This window comes from Rhinopithecus roxellana, chromosome 11 (genome assembly GCF_007565055.1).
Source record: "Rhinopithecus roxellana isolate Shanxi Qingling chromosome 11, ASM756505v1, whole genome shotgun sequence".
In the NCBI taxonomy this organism is placed as follows: domain Eukaryota; kingdom Metazoa; phylum Chordata; class Mammalia; order Primates; family Cercopithecidae; genus Rhinopithecus; species Rhinopithecus roxellana.
This window is the reverse complement of record NC_044559.1, coordinates 76,023,332-76,037,923: the sequence shown is the minus strand read 5'-3', so window position 1 is coordinate 76,037,923 and position 14,592 is coordinate 76,023,332. Positions and strand designations below refer to the sequence as shown.

Below are 14,592 nucleotides of genomic sequence, written 5' to 3'. Positions count from 1 at the left end.
AGAATTGTTTGAACCTGGGAGGCAGAAGTTGCAGTAAGCTGAGATCGGCCACTGCATTCCAGCCTGGGTGACAGGGCAAGACTCCATCAAAACAAACAAACAGACAAAAAAACACCAATGCTGGGCAATTGGCTCATACCCCTATCTACTTTATACGAAGCTTCCCAGTGCACGTGGTCACATTTCCTGAGAAAGGAAACAGGAAAGGACTGGGCTTGGCTTACTTCAACCCAACTTGTGTCCAGAAGTGTAACAATGGGGAGTATGGTTAGATCCCCTCTGCAAATCTCTGGCAGCCACTCCTGACCACCTTTCTTGCTTGCTCTTTAATTCTAGATTTCTGTGAACAAGGCATGTAAACAGTGCCACCTCTGGGCCAAGTGTGGTTCCTCTTTGCTTTTCCTAGCCCCAAATCATCGGGAGGAGATGCCCTAATTTGGGTAGCACTGGACTCAGTCAAGACTTGGGTCCCCTTAGAGAATGAGTGGAAGAGCATGGTGGGACAGGCTGCTAGGAGGTGCACAGGGCCTCCTGGGACCATTATCAGAGCCAAGTGCCTTAGACTAGAATGGAAACGAGGAATATGTGTATGTGCTCGCCTCACATTAGGGGGATCTGAGATGGGAAGAATGTATCAGTCAGGTGCTAGGGCACAAAGCACACTCCTCATATTGGGGTGTGGGAACAGTGCTGCGGTTCTTTGCTTCTGGCTGCCTGTGGGAGCGTATCCACACGAGGGGACCCGGACTGACAGGACAGTGACCTCAGGACCTCTGTGCCATGCCCTTCTCTGCTCCAGACCAACAAAGCTAGACCAGTGAATCACATCACACAAGCAGATCCCCTTGTCTGGAAAAAAAGAATGTGGGAAAACAGGGAGGTGAATGAACCAGGCTATGCTGAGCCCACTTGGAGGGGCTCAGCAAACACTTTGCTGAATCAACGAACAAAGATGCTGGAGAGACTTGTGACCAGGGCAGCAGGGGCAGTCCCTGGTGCTGAACTGCAGCTCCCAACACCAGCCCTAGGGCATTTGCTGCCCCTCCTGACACAGGTGGGTGCTTCCTGGCAAGTTCCAAAGCCTGTCCTATGGGCAAAGCATCATGATATGCCCTGGACTGGATGTAAGGAGTCAGACAGGAAGAGGTCAGGCCACTGCTGCCAACAACTGGACACTGTTCTTACCCCTGGAGGGGGCAGATTATGAAACAGTTTCTAGAAAAAAAAATGCAGGGATGAGACACATTTATTCTACATCTGGTCACAATAAATCTCACACACCCAGACCACAGCCAGGATGCCATGTGGGTACAAGCAGCTGGCGGAAATAGAGATCATCTGCTCTGGTGCTTGTGGCCACTCTGGGCAGAAAGCAAAGGTGCCCCATGGCACCTACTCAGAGGCACTGAGACCACATTCCCATCTCCAGGCACCAGGGATGTCTTTGAAGGGTGATTCCATTTGGAGTTTCCAAAATCCAGGACTTCTGAGAGCCAAGCCCTAGTTCCAAGTCATCCTGAGTCCAGGCTCTGCCGGAATCTTGAGTACCTGGAGCTGGGGGCAAGGTAGCCTGGGGGCTGAAAGGGCCTCAGGCTGGATCACGGGGCAGCCCTGGGCCTCAGGGCCGACGATCCTTTCTGCGGTTTTTGTGTCCCACCTGGGAACCTCGCCGGGCAGCCTTCACCAGGCCTTTGAACTGTCCCTGCAGCTTCATCTTCTTCCTGCAGGGCCAAGGAACAGAAGGGTCACATCTGGCTGAGAATAGGAGCCCCTCCTGATGCCAAATGATGGCTCACCCCCAGTGCCAGCAGGGATGAGAAGTGGGCCTCCAGGTGGTGGCCAGCACATGAACTGGGCAGATCACGCGTGGTTCCAGCTTCCACACAGCTCATGTCCTGACCGGGACATTCCACTTTGGTACAATTATCCCCCTGGAAACAGGCCTCACCGCCATTCTTTCTCTAATGTACATCCAGAGAAGGTCAAAGCTCCCTCTGCCCACCCATCCCTCTATTGAAAGGTAACTTACAATCCACAGAAGCTAGAATTTTAGAACACCATTTGCCTAGTAACATTAGTTTCCAAAGCAGTCCTACACGTAACCCAATTTAAGGGCCAAAGTCGGAAACAACTCTAATTTCCCACCAATAAAGGGATTAGAAAAGCAAATTATACAAAGCTATTAAAAATGATGACTATGTAGAGTATGTATATACCAGAAAACATCTGTATGACATAACATCATGTTTAAAGAAGCAGTTCAGGGCCAGGCGCGGTGGCTCACGCCTGTAATCCCAGCACTTTGGGAGGCCGAGGCGTGAGGATCACGAAGTCAAGAGATTGAGACCATCCCAGTCAACATGGTGAAACCCTGTCTCTACTAAAAATACAAAAATTAGCTGGGCATGGTGGTGCGTGCCTGTGGTCCCAGCTACTCGGGAGGCTGAGGCAGGAGACTAGCTGGAACCCGGGAGGCAGAGGTTACAGTGAGCCAAGATTGCACCACTGCACTCCAGCCTGGTGAGAAAGCAAGACTCTGTCTCAAAAAAAAAAAAAAAAAAAATAAAGAAGCAGTTCAAGTCAGTAATATAGGTAGGTACCAGCTACACGATGTAGGTGCATGTTAAAAAAAAAAAGCTAGAAGAGACTCAAATTGAGTTGAGAGTTTAATAAGGCCTTCCCTTCTTTAGAACACTCTGCTCCCTCGTCCCCTCCCATCCTCCAGCCCCCAGCCTGGCACAGCACCATACCTGCGGTTGAGCTTGCTCCTGTTGAGGGGGATGTAGGCATAGGGATCTGGTCGGCCTTTCTTTTTCACATCACCTTTTGCTTTCTGCTCGCCCAGGAGAGAAACAGAGTCAGCTAGGAGTGTGGGGTTCCCCTTCTGTCCCTGTCCTAGACTTGACAGGCCCCATAACCTCCCTTCATCCTCTGCCTTAGGTGGTGCTAAAGAGCTCCTGTATCCTTGGAAGGCCATTCAACAAGGTCCCCCATTTCAGATGCCACAAGGCCTTGGTATACCCCTTCTTCTTTCCTGGCCTCAGTTGAGTTCCAGGAAGGTGCCTCTCAAGACAGTAATGGGCACAGCTCCTCCTTGCCCCTCCCTGGCACCTGTCCAGTGCCAGGAGACCCCATGCCCTATATGCAGCGCTTACCTTGGCCTTGTATTCGGCCCCAGGCATAGCCTTCTTGGCTACAGGGCGATGAATGCCAGAGCCTCCAGCTACAGGAAGAACACAGGACCATGAGTCAGGCAAAGCCAGGGTAGCCTCCTCCTAGAAGGCAATGGGCACCCTCTCTGAGCAAGCTGCCAGGGAACAGATGAGTGAAGACCAGGAACTTGGCTCTGTCTTCTATCAAACCAGGACAAAGACCTTTCTCGAGGAGGGACTGTCTGGTATTTGATAGTTAGATCACTGGGCTCCTCAGACTGACCCAGAATCCTTACAGCTTACCAGAAACCTCTGGGAACACATACATTCTCCACTAACACACTAACAAAAAATAACCCATATTCTCCAAAGTCAGACAGAATTCAGCTAGTCAGCCAGGTTGAACTCCCAGCTCTGCCACTTACAGCTCCAACCTCAGGCAAGCCTCTTAACCTCATCTGTAAGAGAAGACAGTTTAGGCTTTCCCCTCTTATCTCATTTGGATTTCACACAAACACTGAGACAGAAGGACAGCTATTTAACCCATTGTACAGATGTGAACACTGTGGCTTAGAGAGATCAGGATTCTTGCCCAAGGTCAGCTGTATTCTCCAGCCCGGACTTCAACACTCAACAACGAGTTGTGGATGGAATCCTACAATGCCAGCTTAGGGGGACTCTGAGATGACCAACACGAACCCCCCCATCCCCTGTGTTTTTGCAGATGAGAAACTAGAAGCTCAGAGACAGACAGTGTAACCAGGTCAAGGTCACACAGCTAAGCAGAGGTTGGACAAGCAGCCATGACCCCATGTCTCTGCCTCATCGACTGGCAGGTACTCCTGCCTCAGCACCACTCCATCCCAGGGCACAGTAGGTGAGCTGGCCCTGGCTCGTGGGCGCCACAGGCAGAAGAGCCATGAGGTTGTGCAGCTGCGTTATGATGCTCTAGGGCTCTGAGGACACACCAGCTACTGGAATCAGAGGTTTCCCACAGGAGCCCCTGGACCTCCAGATGCAAAGCAAGGGCTCTGCTGCAAGCGCTTGGGGGCAGGGGTCCTGCACGGCTGCCCTGGGAGGAAGGAAGCAGAGGTGAAGCCATCTTGGCACTTCTAGCAGCTGCTCTAGGAGGACAACAGCTGGTGGGCCCAGACACAGAAATAGAGGGGAACCCTCTGGCCGGACCCAATACCAACCTTCCCAGTTCCCAGCCCCAGCACCAGCCAAGTGGCTTCTCTAAATCCAGCCTCACTCAGCGCTGGTGCTCTTAGGGTGACCAAGAGAGGCAAGTAGCTCGCGGAAGGGGTAGGCTTAAGCCTCTTAGAAGGCCTGGGCAGGTAGAGAGGAGCTGCGGCTCAGAGCTCCTCAGAAGGCTGGTGGTTCCATGCACAGATCTCCTAACCCACAGGCTCTCCCACACCCCCAGGGCCCCTTAGACTCCAGGCCCGTCTTGAGTGTCATATCAGCCAACCTCTGTTGGTGCCAAGTGAGTACAACCAGGCTGTGCACCCTCACGGCCCTGCCACCCCTTCCTGTGACTCCCTTCCCTAATGTAGGTGACAGGGATCCATGTGTCCCAGGACAGAGGAGTGGAAGCCTCACCTTGGTACTGAGGGGGTATCTCCAGCTCATCCTCCTCAGCCTCTTTCTGGTGTTTGAGCTTCTGGTGCTTTTTCTATAAAGAGGGAATAGGTTGGGAGTGAGTGAACCAGGGGATGTGCCCACCCTTGGAATGCCAACAGTAACAGCAGAGTACCCTGCATCGAGCAGGAGAGGCCCTCTGCTAAGAACCCCACCTCTCACTTACAGATGGGGAAACTAAGGCCCAGAGAGGGCAAAGAACTGTCTAAAGCCAAGCAGTGCAGGAGAGAAGCTCTGGCCACGTCCGGACTGCCGGGCTGGTGGCGGCTGCTCCTGCTCTGCCTTTCCACTCTGGGCCCCACCAAGGCCTGCAATTGCCCAGAGGGCTTCTGACATCAGCTTACCCAGCCTTCCTAATGGGGAAAATGAGGTCCCTGGCCTCTTCAGAGAGAACAGCTTTACCAGTTCTTTGCTTCACACAAACCCCACCCCACTCTCCCTATTAATCACTCACTTATTGATCCCCTACTAAGTGCCAGGCCCTAGGGACACAGGGCACAGGATCTAGTTCCTGTGCTCCAGGGGCTCTCAGGCAGGTGGGAGACCCTTGCTCAAGCCAGTCATCACTGATCCTCAACAATGCTACCATCCCAGTAGGTATGAGCATGGACAGTGAGACACGTCAACTTGTCAAATTATATTCAACAGGAAGTGACAGAGCACCTACTGTGGGCCTGGTGCTGTGTTAGGCAGTCCAAGGGAAGGAGGGAGAGCCTGACAGCAGCCCTAGCCCACCAGATGTGAGCCCAGTAATCAACAATCAGGCCATGCAGAGACATGCTGTGCAGGGAGGGGAGGTAAACAGAGGCAGCCCCAGCTGGCAGGGCTGGTCCCTGCACTGTGGTGTGTGCCACTGTGTCCCAGAAACGTCTTGAAACTGCAGATTCCCAGGGCTCCAGCTACCCAGGGGATCCAGAGGCAGGCTCAGAGGCCAACCAGGGGAAAGGTGTGCCAGGTAAAGGGATCAGCTTGGGCAGAGTGAACAGGCTGCAGCACACACAGGGTGTGCCTGGGAGATGGGGAACACCAGGTCCACTGGCCGAAGCCCAGCTGAATGGGTTCCTAGTGGAGAAACAGGAACTGGGAGGAAGCTGACTCTGGCTGCACCATGGGGGACGATGGCTGAGCTAGCTCTTGGTTCAGCTGGTGCCTGGTCAAGAGCCCAGCCTGCTGGCCTTAAATGGAGGCAGCTACTTGAACCCCAGCACTTCATGCTCCCACAGTGGTTGGCAGAAGAGTTAGAACTTGGCCAGGTGCGGTGGCTCAATCCTGTAATCCCAGTACTTTGGGAGGCTGAGGCGGGTGGATCACGAGATCAGGAGTTCGAGACCAGCCTGACCAACATGATAAAACCCCATCTCCACTAAAAATACAAAAATGAGCCAGGCGTGGTGGCATGCGCCTGTAATCCCAGCTACTCAGGAGGCTGAGGCAGGAGAATCACTTGAACCCGGGAGCGGGAGGTTGCAGTGAGCCAAGACTGCACCACTGCACTCCAGCCTGGGCGAAAGAGCAAGACTTCATCTAAAGGAAAAAAAAAAAAAAAAAGAGTTAGAACTCAGCAACTGCCGGCCGGGCGCGGTGGCTCACGCCTGTAATCCCAGCACTTTGGGAGGCCAAGGAGGGCGGATCACAAGGTCAGGAGATCGAGACCATCCTGGCTAACACGGTGAAACTCCGTCTCTACTAAAATTAAAAAAAAAAAAAAAAAAAAAAAATTAGCCAGGCGTAGTGGCGGGCGCCTGTAGTCCCAGCTACTTGGGAGGCTGAGGCAGGAGAATGGCGTGAACCTGGGAGGCGGAGCTTGCAGTGATCCGTGATCACGCCACTGCACTGTAGCCTGGGCGACAGAGCAAGACTCCATCTCAAAAAAAAAAAAAATAACTCAGCAACTGCCATGCAAAAAACCCTCTACGGGTCTCAGTGGCAGGAGCCAGCCACAGAGTGCAGCTGCCCTAGGGCCCTCTCGGTGCCTGGAGACAAGGCGTCTGCCCAGTCCCGCTCTGCCCGGCGCAGTGGGGGCCATCCTTAGAAGGCCGTGGTCGGTTCTCCACGGCCAGGAAAAGCCACATGTGAAGATTCGCTCAAGAAACCCAGGAGGGTTTGACTGGAAAAAGATTTCCAGGAAAAGTGAATAATCAGTCACAACGGCTTACTTGGCATCACTAAGTGGCAAGCACTGTACACAGAAACCAAGACTTGAGCCAGGCAGTCTGGGCCCAGAGACACACGTTTGGCAGACGACTGCTGTCACCTGGAAAGGGAGACTAGACTGGCCCAAGGGTGGCCTCTCGGAGGAGCCAAGCAGAGGAAGGACTCCCAGTAGGTGAAGCTGTCCCACAGGAGCAGTCGCCTGGGGGCAGAGAGGGGCAGGAGGGTTTTCAGCAGAAGCCCCACTGCTTTTCCTCAAGGGCATCCCAGAGGGGCTTCACGCATCAGAGGCTGCTCAGGTCCTCAGCTACTCTCTGACCCAGGACTCTGGATATGTACTCAGCTCTTCAAACAGAATCCTGCGCTGTCACAATGCTCTAATAACAAAGCTCCTCCTCAGGCCATGCTGGGCCGATGGACACTTGGCAAGGCATATGGGCAGACATTCATAAATATGATGCCAATGAAAATGGGGATGTGGGGGAAGTCTGTAATACGTCAGGCACTATACTAATGCACCTTACACACCCAATCTTACCAAAGTGTCCCAATGACTCCACCAGGTGGTCTATTTATAACCCCACTTTACAGATCAGGAATTGAGGCTTTAAAAGGTTAGGCTAAAGCCAAAATGGAACCCCAGAGCCTGCCGCTTCCCCACTGATACCACTACACCCCTGATGTAGGCACCTGTCACCTGCGGGTGGTGCCCAGGAAGGCTGGATGGGCTGGGGCACAGTCTGGAAGGACAGAGAGGGAAGAAACTGCTCCAGGATGGAAATGTTCCACAGAGCTTGAGACTGACAGGTATTGGGTGACCGGCTGGGCCCACTTCACCCTTGCTGGTTCAGGTGGGGCAGCTAAGAGGCCGTTTCCATCCTGGGAGGCAGCACTGCCAGGTCAACAGGGGTAATGGTGGCAAAGAGGTTGAATTCCTGGGCTTAGGAGACTGGAAAACCAGGGTTCAAATTCCTGGTTTGCACAGACTGAGCCCTGTGACCCTGGGCAGGCTACTTACCTCTGTACACTCCTCTGGTCACAGGGACGACGGAGTCCCTATCTTCGTGAGGCTATGTGGGGTCCTCAGCACAGTGCCGGACACACAACCATGCTCTCCCATGGTGGAAGCCCCCACCCCATGCAGGAGCATGCAGGGAAGCTGCTGCCCTTGCCTCTGCACAGCACATGCCCTTGCTAGAGAGACAAGGGTCTCTGCCTTCTTTCTCCTTTAACTAGACAACCATCACCCTGTCTTGCATGGCACCCACAGCCTTCTGGACCGCCTGCTATGCACACCTGCGAGGATGCACTGAGCATTCCGGAAACAGGGCAGGTCCAATATCTATGTGTGGTGGGGGTGAGCAGCTGTGGGGCCCAGGCTTAGGTCTGAAGCCCTAGCTCCCCCGTCCGCAGGAACTACTCACACTCCTGACGATCACATCTTCCATTAGGTCAGCCATCCCTTCATCTTCACCTGGAGCCAAAAAAGAGGCCCATGAGCGCTGTGGGAGCTCCTCAAATCTACCCTTTCCTTCTGCCCCTCCTGGCTCACCAGGCTGAGGGGGCACCAACTCCAGCCCCAGAAAATTGCCTTCCTCAGACCCATATCATCCTTCTGCTAGAAGAGGTGAGACCCCTGAGCACTGCCCCTTTCCCCTTTCCATCCTAGGCCCGAGGTATAATGGCCCCTCAAAGAAGTGGTGATCCTATTTTCGAGGTGAATATGGCTTTGTTTGAAACTTTTTTCCCCACTCACCCACCCTTCATTGTTTGAGATTTGAAGAAAGCCCAGGTTTCCGGGGGAGTCAGGCACTCCCGCAGCCCCATACACGCCCCCACTGTGCCAGCAAGCCTTCATTCTCCTGTTTGAAACCTCTGTCCCATGCAGTATGTGCTGGGCTCCATGTGGGGATACAAAGTATGAAACTGACCAGTTGGAGGGAAGAGAAACTCAGACAAAGTCAATCAACAACCAAAAGACAATAGAGAACACGTGACCAGCCATGTGCAGTGGCTCACACCTGTAATCCCCGCACTCTGGGAGGCCGAGGTGGGAGGATCACCTGAGGTCAGGAGTTCGAGACCAATCTGCAACATGACAAAACTCCGTCACTACTAAAAATACAAAAATTAGCTGGGCATGGTGGCACATGCCTGTAGTCCCCAACACTTGAGAGACTAAGGCAGGAGAATCGCATGAACTCAGGACATGGAGACTGCAGTGACTCGAGATCGAGCCACTGCACTCCAGCCTGCGTGATAGAGCGAGACTCTATCACCAAATAAAGCATATGACTAAGGGCTGAAGACTGGGTTTCCTCTGGGCTTGGCAGGAGTTCTGGGGAAATCAGGCCTATAGGCTGAGGGGCCCAGGAAAGGCTACAAAAGGGGCTTTGAGCTGAATGCTGAAGAGCAGGGGATCTGGAAAGGCAGAGAGAGAGGGGAGGGGTCCTGACCGCCTCAGGAGTGCCTGGGCACCAAGGGGGACAGGAGATGGGAAAGTATACAGGGGTGAGAGAGAAGCAGAGAAGACGCCAGACACGGAAATGTAACAGGTACATGTACACCAAGTACATACGTTGTACCTGTTACACCGAGTCATATTCATTCCAACCTACAAAAGTGGGTATTAGGATTGTATGATATCCACTCCGAAGCAAGGAAATGGAGCTAAGGAGAGGCTGACTGAGTGGCTGCAGTCACGTGGCTGGTAAGTTGGGTGTATGTGAAGCAGTGAGGCTCCAGTTAGGAGGTGCAGTGAGACAAGGGCCCAAGCTCGCAGCAGTGGGAACCAAACAAAGGGAAGACAGGTGTGTTCCTGAAGACCTAGGTGTTTCTTAGCTAATGGGTGGGTATGTGGAGAGGCGCCACGAAAGACTAAAGAGGGCTCCGAGATGCCACACCCGAGGGACTCCCTGGCAACAAGAGCATTGGGATTGGGAAGTGGGGAGGGTTTCAGCCTCTGGCTCTTTCTGCCTCTAAATCATCTTCAGGGCCTTAGCCAAGTTTGCATTAAAAAAAAAAACAGGAAGGAAGACAAGGAGAAAGGAGGAGGGGGGAAGAGGAGGAGAAAAACAGGAGAGAGTAACAGCACATCACACACAGTAAGGGGAAGTACCATTTCTGATAGTTTCCTTTGAGTTAAATACGTATTGTATAAATGGCTCGGTTACAACATAAAAAGATTTCTTAATGTTTCTCAAAAAAAGTTTGAGAAACTCAAAAAGTTTGAGGAAGCTGCCGAGAGAAGAGCTTCTGAGGTCTGTTTTTACCCCCGCTTCCTCAGCAAGAGGTCACCAAAGGAATAAATGAACACGGTGAATAAATGAATGGACAAGCGCGTTGGGCCCCACCTTTGGTGCCTTCCTCTTCCTCCGTCTTGTTGCCATCTGCCTCCTCCCTTATGATCAGCCGCCCATCAGCGCTCACCTTGAAGCCATGGTCCTTCTTCCTGCCCCGGCCTGGCCCTGGCTGTGTGGCTGGGATGGAGAGTTTGGCATGAGGAGGTGGAAGGCCAGTCCCATGCTACTCACCCTCATCATGACCAACAAGCCCATCTCAGGGACCCCAAACAGGCACCTCTCAGCCCTGTCCATAGGCCTGCCATGGATGCCATGCCCTACCCACCACCTGAGAACCTGGCACCATGGCAAGTCTGTTTTCTGAGTGCACGGGCCAGCCCTGTGCTTACCCAGGACTCGTTGGGCCACCTTGGGATCCAGGAAGTTGAGGGGCTCGTCCCCACCACCCTCCTTCAGCCATGCCTGGCTCCTCTGTCGCGCCAGCTTCCGCTGCTCCTTGCCCCGGCTTCTTTCCTCCTCCTCATTGTCCTCCTCGTCCTCTGAGTCAGCCAAAATCTCCTCAATGCTAAAGACAGAGAAGTCCCCAGTCAGAGTGCTCCTGGGAGAGGCGGGGGTTGGCGGGCATTGCCTGGGCAGGCCCTTGGGTTGGGAGACACGAGGTCCCATGGCCCTAACATGGTCTCACCTGTCGCCTTTGCCCTGGGTGGGCTCCTCCTCCTCCTCCTCTTCCTCCTCCTCTGTGGCAGCCTGGCTCAGGGCTCGGTGCCTCTTGGCCCGGGCCTCAGCTTTCCGGATGTTGACCAGGACTTTGTGGTACTCCTCGGGCAACAGCCTTTTCACCAGCTCAAATCTGGGGGTAGCAAGGAAGGGCTGATAAGAGGCACTGGCCAGACAGCACAACCCAGAATTAGTGTCCCTGGTAGGACTGGAAATCCTCAGCTCCTCGCCTGCCCTATCCCCACCCCCGCTCAGTGCACAGACCCAAACTTGCGGATGAACTTGGTGAAGAGGTTCCGAAGCTTCATGCGGAAGTGCCGCCGCATGTCATCTGAAAGCTTCCCAATGGCTTCCATCTGCGGGACAGAGCACCGGGCTTTCAGGGAGGCGAGGCTTCCACGCTGCCCCCCTTTCACTGCTGTCCAGCCCAGGGACGCAGGATGATCAAGCCCAGCTGAGGGGAGGGTTAGTGTGGCCCTGCTCCTGGCCCACACCCTGGCCCAGTCATGCTTCCCTTGGGTAGACAGGCCCCATCTTTCCTCTGCACCCTCCTTCAGGACATAGGCCTGAGCACCCTCGCAGGATGAGAGCTTTAGTCTTCTCAACAGTGCTTGGTACTTGACATATATCCTCTCCTTGAATCCTTGGACTACCCCTGAGATACAGGCTATCACCCCCTATTTATAGAAGAGGATACGGCGGCACAGAGGGTAAAGTGTTTGCTAAATGGCCATAGAGATGGGAGTTCAGCCCAGACTCACTGTGGCTCCTGCTTCGCTCCTAGCACCCCAAGATTTCTCTTGGTCCCCTATGTCCCTTTTATCTCACTGCATTCTGCTTTGGCTGGATTCCTCTTAAGCCTTAATCTGGCCCAGTTTGGGTTACATGTGCAGGTGGCAGATCTTATCTCCAGAGACTCCCAAATGGGCTAGGGGATAGGGTCTGTGTCTACTCTTTTTTTTGAGATGGAGTCTTGTTCTGTTGCCTAGACTGGAGTGCAATGGCATGATCTCAGCTCACTGTAACCTCCACCTCCTGGGTTCAAGCAATTCTCCTGCCTCAGCTTCCTGAATAGCTGGGATTACAGGCACCTGCTACCACGCCTGGCTAATTTTTGTATTTTTAGTAATAGATAGGGTTTTACCATGCTGGCCAGGCTGGTCTCGAACTCCCAACCTCAGGCGATCCGCCCACCTCAGCCTCCCAAAGTACTGGGATTACAGGCGTGAGCCACCGTGCCCGGCTTTTTTTTTTTTTTTTTTTGAGACACAGTCTTGCTCTGTCACCCTGGCTGGAGTACAATGGCATGGTCTTGGCTCACTGCAACCTCCACCTCCCAGGTTCAAGCAATTCTCACACCTCAGCCACATGAATAGTTGGGACTACAGGTGCGCACCACCATGCCTGGCTAATTTTTGTATTTTTTAGTAGAAATGGGGCTTCGGCATGTTGGCCAGGCTGGTCTCAAATTACTGACTTCAAGTGATCCACCCACCTTGGCATCCCAAAGTGCTAGGGTTACAGGTGTGAGCCACTGCTCCTGGCCTCCCCATCCACTCTTTGAAGGGCTTCTATAAATCCTTTTTTTTTTTTGAGATGGAGTCTTGCTCTGTCACCCAGGCTGAAGTGCAATGTGCAATCTTGGCTCACTGCAACCTCCACCTCCTGGGTTCAAGCGATTCTCCTGCCTCAGCCTCCCAAACAGCCGGGATTATAGGCACCTGCCAACACGCCCAGCTAATTTTTGTATTTTTAGTAGAGACGGGGTTTCACCATGTTGGCCAGGCTGGTCTCAAACTCCTGAACTCAAGTGATCTGTCTGCCTTGGCCTCCCAAAGTGGTGGGATTACAGGCGTGAGCTACTGCACCCAGCCAGGACTTCTATAAATTTGAATAACTCCATGATGGATCACTGCTCTAGCTGTTCTCCTCACCTTGGTCCCTAGTTAGGCTGCAGGCTTTGAGGGCAGCGGGAGGGCATGCTGATTCTCATCTGTCCCTTCCTATCTTGAACCCAAGGCCAGACCCAAAGAAAATATGCAAGAGGGACCTAGAGGTCTGATGTGACTCAAGCCAGTGGCACATGGGAAACTGAGGCAGCGGGTACAGAGAACAGCTTGTCTGGAAGCCTGTCCCAGCCTGGGCGAGGATTCTCTTGGGCAGGAGAGGGCCAGGGACCCTATACCAAGGGGCTCTTCAGATCCTTCTGCAGCCCAGCAGGGGACCCAAAGGAACGGCCTCTAACCAGCAAGGTCAAAATGCAAGATGGTTAAAAAAAAAAAGGCAAGATGAGGGGGTCCTGTGAAGGGAGAGCCCAGCATCTGAGTCCCACAATCTGGAAAATCTCTGACCTCAGTTTCCCCATGTGTAAAATGAGGAGCGGCCCTGCCCGTGGGTCTCTGCCCTGAAGAGCCCCTGTTTCCTTCCATGTAGGGCTCTGGGGTGAAGAAAGCCACCTGGGCAGTGTGCCCCCTGCTCACCTCCACCTGATGGGCATTCCCCTATGGGTCCCTTTTAGGGCTCCTTAATGACCTTCTGGCTACAAAAAGAAAGTTTGAAACTTGCTGGCCTTGAGGCTTGCCGGGTCCATGCCAGCAGCTCAGAGGCCACCCTGCTACCTGCTAAGGGGAACGGGGACACTTACCACCAGCTGCACGTGCTTGGCCAGGTGTGCCATATCCATGACAGTCACCGCTACCTTGATGAAGCCCAGTGCGGACTTGACCACATCACGGGTGCGGGAGGCCAGAAGCAGGCACACGTTCTCCAGCAGCTGCTCCACTGTGCTGGTCCCCATCAGACCTATGGCAGTAAGGGGGGTCACTGTCTAAGACCTAGGACCCCACCCAGACCCAAACCCTCCCCATTGGAAAACAGCCACTCAAGTGTCAGTAGAAGCTGACATTGAGAGCCTTTCCGTATGTCCAGGATGGTTCCAATCATGCTCCATGGAGTGGTTTTGGGTCCTTTTATCACCCTGAGGTGGGTGCTATTTCTTGCTTCCAGTTTAGAGATAGGAAACTGAGGTACTACGAGGCTAATCAAGCTGTTCTAGGTCTCATGTGGTTGCCAAGAGGCAGGACTAGGACTAAAATTCAGCCATCGGCCCTAACCGCCTCCTAACCACTCTGACAGTGGGATGCAGGGCCGCTGGACTGCACAGTCACACGAGGGGACAGGCCTGAGGAAGGTGCCTTGGCATAGCCGCAAGGGCGGGAGAAAGAGACCCACAGAAAGGGAGACAGGCAGGCAAGGTGGGCTGGGTGCGGCTTTTCTTCCTTCCTCCAGGCACCTTTTCCCAGTTCCAGGAGCCACCTTATCCTGACCTTTCGGACATCTTCCTACCCTGAGAGCTTCTCAGACCTTCTAGGAAATAAGCATTTACCTTTAAACTCGAAAAGGAGGTGGGTCAGGGCCAGGATGCTGCAGCTGACCATGGTCACCGCGCCCACCAGGCCAGGGTAGATCAGGACGAGGTAGCGCTGCAGGGCCTCTGGGGACAAAGACCAAGGTGAGTCAAGCAAGAAGGACCCATTAGGTAGGAGGACTGAGGGCCAGAGAGGAGCAGCCTGCCCCAGGCCCGGGCACGGAGCCCTCTCCACCTTTTTTGAGGGGTGCTTCCCCACGCC

The 14,592-nt window shown here is 53.7% G+C and overlaps 1 protein-coding gene across 5 annotated transcripts in view; it reads right to left on the bottom strand.

Moving 5' to 3' along the window:
* Positions 1–1,233: 1,233 nt before the first annotated feature.
* Positions 1,234–14,592, bottom strand: part of RRP12 (ribosomal RNA processing 12 homolog) — a 45,249-nt gene continuing 31,890 nt past the window's right edge. For 2 of the 5 annotated variants that reach the window (XM_030941091.1, XM_030941090.1), the window contains exons 24-35: positions 14,349–14,456; positions 13,608–13,765; positions 11,228–11,319; positions 10,932–11,096; positions 10,636–10,811; positions 10,298–10,423; positions 8,369–8,418; positions 7,048–7,146; positions 4,755–4,827; positions 3,156–3,223; positions 2,751–2,833; positions 1,234–1,721 (exon numbers count right to left, since the gene is read on the bottom strand). In XM_030941091.1, coding sequence (XP_030796951.1) covers positions 1,619–1,721; positions 2,751–2,833; positions 3,156–3,223; positions 4,755–4,827; positions 7,048–7,146; positions 8,369–8,418; positions 10,298–10,423; positions 10,636–10,811; positions 10,932–11,096; positions 11,228–11,319; positions 13,608–13,765; positions 14,349–14,456 — 1,301 coding nt within the window. In that variant the 3' untranslated portion in view covers positions 1,234–1,618. Of the gene's footprint in view, positions 1,722–2,750; positions 2,834–3,155; positions 3,224–4,754; positions 4,828–7,047; positions 7,147–8,240; positions 8,419–10,297; positions 10,424–10,635; positions 10,812–10,931; positions 11,097–11,227; positions 11,320–13,607; positions 13,766–14,348; positions 14,457–14,592 lie in introns of those variants that run through there. The other 3 variants (XM_010389570.2, XM_030941092.1, XR_004060089.1) reach the window with 2 other exon arrangements.